The sequence below is a fragment of the Carlito syrichta genome, unplaced genomic scaffold, assembly GCF_000164805.1.
Source record: "Carlito syrichta isolate Samal-C Ts95f unplaced genomic scaffold, Tarsius_syrichta-2.0.1 Scaffold126413, whole genome shotgun sequence".
NCBI lineage: Eukaryota > Metazoa > Chordata > Mammalia > Primates > Tarsiidae > Carlito > Carlito syrichta.
This window is the reverse complement of record NW_007070509.1, coordinates 1-5,554: the sequence shown is the minus strand read 5'-3', so window position 1 is coordinate 5,554 and position 5,554 is coordinate 1. Positions and strand designations below refer to the sequence as shown.

At 51.4% G+C, this 5,554-nt stretch overlaps 1 protein-coding gene across 1 annotated transcript; it reads left to right on the top strand.

Moving 5' to 3' along the window:
- On the top strand, positions 1–5,459 carry LOC103250004 (ubiquitin-conjugating enzyme E2 Q1). Its single transcript, XM_008048596.2, has 5 exons — positions 1–226; positions 2,481–2,585; positions 2,918–3,022; positions 3,624–3,674; positions 5,265–5,459. Exons 3-5 carry the CDS (start codon positions 2,993–2,995, stop codon positions 5,457–5,459), a joined length of 276 nt encoding a protein of 91 aa, XP_008046787.2. The 5' UTR covers positions 1–226; positions 2,481–2,585; positions 2,918–2,992.
- Positions 5,460–5,554: the final 95 nt, after the last annotated feature.

The window sequence follows — 5,554 nt, the reverse complement described above, 5'->3', positions numbered from 1 at the left end:
CCCGGGGCCGGGGCCCTGCCTGAGGCGGGAGCTGAAGCTGCTCGAGTCCATCTTCCACCGCGGCCACGAGCGCTTCCGCATTGCCAGCGCCTGCCTGGACGAGCTGAGCTGCGAGTTCCTGCTGGCTGGGGCCGGAGGGGCCGGGGCGGGGGCCGCGCCCGGACCGCATCTCCCCCCACGGGGGTCGGTGCCTGGGGATCCTGTCCGCATCCACTGCAACATCACGGTGAGGACTCTCTCGCGTGCGCTTCTGTGGGGGACCCTTGTCAGGGACTCAGGATCGCCTCATCCAGCTCTTTGCTCTCCAAGGATCTGAGAGGCCAAAGCCCCTCTTGGGGTTCGGCTCCCCCTCTGCAGGTGCCACTTGTGTCTGCTGCTTGAGGTCCTGCCATGCTCCCAGAATCTCTATCGTTGACCCCGATAGCTAGGAACACCCCGACATATGGCGCCTCCACTACCCCTTTCCACGAACCCACCCACTTCCCAAGGTTCACGATTTGGGCTCTTTTTGGCTACTCCTCCACGACTTTACCTTGCCACTTCGGAATGCCCCTTTCTTCCCTTCACTCTCATCTCAAGGTTTCAGGCCTCTGCACTGACTCCGGCTGGAAAGACCTAGCCTGGAACTCTGTACATTTCAGTGATGCCCCTTCTCAGTAGTGCCTTGACTTAGGGCATTGCCACCTGTGGGATCCCCACCCATCCATCCCATGCAGCCCCTCTTTGCTCTCTGAAATTCCCCAGGTGATAGTTTGCAGCTCGTTGGCTCCTCTTCCTTCTCTTTGGGGTCCCTTTTCTTCTGGTGTAGCCTCTAAATCTCTTCTTGTGCCTCAGCTGGTAGCAGATCTACACTCCCCTCCCTGTTCTCTGTGGATATGTCCAAATGCCCTGTGTTGGTGCCTTTCCTGGTGATGTGAAGTACGCGGGCTACCCCATTTACTCTGAGAAGTACCGGTTCCAGTTCTCCCCAGTAAGCATCATCCCGCTTTAGGCATACTGTACCTTCCAGGTCGCCTGCCTAGTCTATCCTCAGACATCCCTTGAAGAGAGGCTTGGTCTCGGATAATTGGGGACTGTCTGGTACTGCATGGTGTGGCACTTATGTTGGTTGATGTCACCTGCTGTGATGTGATGGCCTTTTCCCTGCCAGAAGCAGTAGCTGGGATGCTAGAAGACAGTGCTTGATCCAAGCAGGCGAACTGTGAATGGGAGTAGCCTGGGGAAAGACAGAGTTGTGAATTCTGTGGTACTTGGGGACCTGAATTCAACTTACATGGTGTTTTCTGTCCCTTTCTCAGTCAAACCGGGTCAAGTTTTGGTGAGGTAAGCCTCAGCTTGGGTTAAATGGTGCCCCACCAAAACTCACATGTCCCACTTCTCGCTTCCATTTCTTCCCTCTCTCCCCCCTGCTAAAAAGATAAGGTTGAAGGACTGGGGTGGCTGAGTTGGGTGAAGACTTGAGCATCTTTGACCATTTACCCTCCAGCATTGAGGATTAGAGCCGTGGCAGAGCTAAGATCCCCAGTAGCAGTGGATAAGGTTTCCTTGGCATGTGTGGAAATCTCGAGTTGATTTTGTTCCTGAATTAAGCCTCCAATTCCTTAAGGGTAGATTTACCCCCCATCCAGCTGCCCTTCCAGCTGCCAGAGGCCATCTCTTTTTTTAGTCCCTAGCAGGACGTTAATTCTGGGGGTCCTCAGGTAGACTCCCTGTGGCCCCTATGAAAGACACTTGGCCTGAACCAGCCCCTTAGGTGAGGGCAGGGGGGAGTCTGGTCAGGCTGCATTTGGCATCGCAGCTCAGGAATGCTGGGAATGTCAGCAGCGTAGGCTTCTTTTTCCCTGCCTGCCATGTGGAGCCCTACAGCCCACGCCTGGACTGAGAAGGTAGCAGGTTCCCAAGGGAGAGGTGGAGGAACTGGTCTTTGAGGGGCTCTCTTGGGAGTGATGTGAGCAGATTCTTCCAGTATGCTTTTACTTGGGTTCTGGAGAAACCATCTAGTTCTTACCCTTCCTTCCCTGTTGGACCACACTCTTAACGTCAGTGTGATTGGGATGGTGATCCTTTCCTCAACTGACTTTAGAGTTTGAAAAGCAGAAGGGTTGGCGGGCTCTGTTCTGGGTACAGGGAGAACTTCAAGTCTGGAACTTGCATAAGCAGTACAGTAGACCAGGAGTCCTCCCTCACTGTGGGCAGAGTCGGCTATGCTGGTTTTCCTGGTTTTGACACTCCAGGAAGGAAAGAGGGTCCAGACTGCTTCTTGGAAAGGGTCCTCCCAGGGACTGCTTTTCTGCCAGTCTAAGAGTTTCTTGGGAAGCTGCCTGGTTAGATACTGACCTGAGCTGGGCTTTTATGAGCATGTGGATGATGGGGTGGGAAGCAAAGGGACTCAAGGCCTTCGGGGACAGAGGACTGGCAAAAGCTGACTTTTCCTGGAGTCGCCCATTGTGACTGCTTTCCCTGCTTTTTTCTCCTCTCAGGAGTCATACCCTGCTGTGCCCCCCATCTGGTCGGTGGAGTCCGATGACCCTAACTTGGCTGCTGTCTTGGAGAGGCTGGTGGACATAAAGAAAGGGAATACTCTGGTGAGGGGCCACGGGGCAGGGGTGCGTTTATTCCAATGAGGCCCATACCACAAAGGCATCCTGTGAAAGGGTGCTGTGTCTGGAAAGTGGTGGTACAGTAGGCTGAACATTTGGGGGCAACCTTCTTGGGGGAGTTGCCTACTGAAGCCAGAAGGAGATCCTGCACCAGCCCCAGGATGGTCCACCAGGAGACTCATTCCTATGGCTATGTCGTTAATACAGTTTAGCGAACTAGGTACTCATTAGAGGTCCGTGCTAAGAGCTCCTCCATGCACCTGTCCAGAGTGGAGTGGCGAAAGAGTATTTGATGTCTCTGTGCTCCCCCACCTCAGCTACTGCAGCATCTGAAGAGGATCATCTCTGACCTGTGTAAGCTCTATAACCTCCCTCAGCATCCAGATGTGGAGATGCTGGATCAGCCCTTGCCAGCAGAGCAGGTGAGCTGCTGCCCCACACAGAACATCCAGGAAACACTTGTGACCCGGGACCCATCTGTAGGAGCCTCTCTTCATCCCTGCCCCTTCTGGAACGCGTGCACATGTGACTGTCACCCTCTTGCTTCTCCAAATGGGAGGCCAGTTAAGTGGGGCACTAGTAGCTTCATCTCCTCCCTCGCCACTCACTCTCATGGGCAGCATGCCTAAGAAGGGGGAGGGTATCATTTTCTCAGCAGTAGCAGTTGGTGACCACTGGGGACCCAGGCCCCTTGTTGAGAGCCAAGTATGCAGTATCAGTGTAGAGAAAGCAAGTAAAGGAGGTGTTCTTGGGAAAATCAAACTGGGAATTGTGAGGTGGGTGACGGAGACAGCCATTTTGCTTCTCTTTTATTCGTTGGTGTATGGCAGGAGGCACATAATGGGCTGTTAGCAAAGTGATTCCCTGGGCTGTTGGTTCCACTCAGATCTGGCTGGTGGAGAGCCTTGTGGCTTTACGGGCAGGTGCACAGCTTCCAGTCCTGGGGGCTCAGGAAGCAGGTCAGAGGCTGCCTTCCAGTGAGCCACAGGGGCACTGATCTCCATCTTTCCCTCCCCACTGCAGTGCACGCAGGAAGATGTGTCGTCAGAAGATGAAGATGAGGAGATGCCTGAGGTAGGCTTGGCCCCTAAAGGCATGGCTGGGAGAGCTTTCAGTCAGCAGCAGTGATCACTCGCTGTACTCCGACCTCAGTATAGATCTGGAGAGAGAAATATCAAAGGAATAAAGACAGATTTGTTGACCTGGAGGAACAGCCAGTGTAGTAGAGGAGACAGGCACCATATTCAACCGTTGAAGGCAGATGCAAGTCTGTCCAAATTAAGTATTTGATAAGTGAATTTCAGGTGGCCTTGGAGTCTGACAGACCTGAGCTTGCAACTCAGCTATCCTAATGAGGGGATTTCTACCCAGTCTCGCTAAGTTACAATTTTCTTATCCGTAAAATGAGATAATTCCCACCACATATGAAGATTGAATGAGGTGCTGGCATATAAAGGGCTTTATACAATACATAAAAAGTGCTAAATCTATCTGACTTATTCTCTAAAAACAGATACTTTTGCAGAATGTAACCTAAAATGACTAAGCTAAATGAGCATCAGAACTAGACAGAACTTGATTGAAGTTTTAGCTCTGCTAAGAGTTCTGTGACTTTTGGGCATGACAGTTAACCTCATTAGACCTCAGCTTCCTCATCTGTAAAATGGGAGTAATGATAGAATAATGATGTGGTTGTAAGAATAAAGTGAGCTAGTATGCATAGCATCTAGTACAGAAGCTGAAGTGTAGTAAACACTCAGTAGATATTAGCAGCTAATGTAATAACCAGGTTAGTATGTCCTGAAAGAGCAAGGGGAGTACTGTGATCACTGTTGTTTCCTAGCGTCAGATTCACATCCCAGGTTCTGTAACTCTGAGGGTCTTAAGACCAACAAAGGGCTGGTGACACATGAAACAGCCTCCCAGACAGTGGGCAGCCCCTCTGCACACGCCCCAGCCTCTGCCTGAGGGACTGAACCCTGGATGCAGTCTCCCCCATGCACAGTGAACTGCTCACTTAAAACAGGTTGAGTAAAGGGGCTGATTCTGCTCATGACCTCTTCCATCTCTGGACCATCTAGATCACTTTTTTCATTTCCATCTTGGCAGAGACGGATACCTAGTTCTCAACCTGCATTTGTAGGGCGGGGAGGAGATTTATGATCCAGGTTTCTCCTTTAGACTTGGGGCCTTGGGAACTCCTAGGTACAGTAGTCACCTGGTGAAACAGGAGCTTTGAGTCACAGGCCCCTGTCATTCTGCTGGGAATTAGGAAGAGTTTCTGCTGCCAAGGGAGAGCTGAGCAACAGCTGGAATGGGTCATTCTAGGGAATAAGAGGGCTGAGTCCCTGCTTGAGTCCCTGCCTAGGTCCCCGCTGTATTTTGGCAAGCTCCCCAGGTCCTCATTGTAGTTCTGCCACTGCAGCTCAAGTAAGAGAACTAGATAGGATAAGACATTTGCCATGTCCTTTAGATGGTGGAGGGAATGGGGCTGCGAATTGTTCCAGAAATGGGAAGGGTATTATGTTTATAAGCCTGCTAGGTGGCCTGCTGTGCCTTAACTTTTGGCCCTTGGCCAGATGGGACTAGGAAGGTACTGGCCATTCTCCACAACCCATTTTGGTCTCTGTCCTCTGTTCCACAACCACCACACACCTTACCCAGGACACAGAGGACCTAGATCACTATGAAATGAAAGAGGAAGAGCCAGCTGAGGGCAAGAAATCTGAAGATGATGGCATCGGAAAAGAAAACTTGGCCATCCTAGAGAAAATTAAAAAGAACCAGAGGCAAGATTACTTAAATGTACGTGCCTTAAATGAGGTTGGGTGGGCCTTGATGGGTGATGCCTGGAAGTGATAGGCTATGGCATATCAGTGTGGGGAGAAGGAGAAGATTCCTTTTTTTTTTTTTTTTTTGAGTTGGAGTCTCACTGTCACCCAGACTGGAGTGCA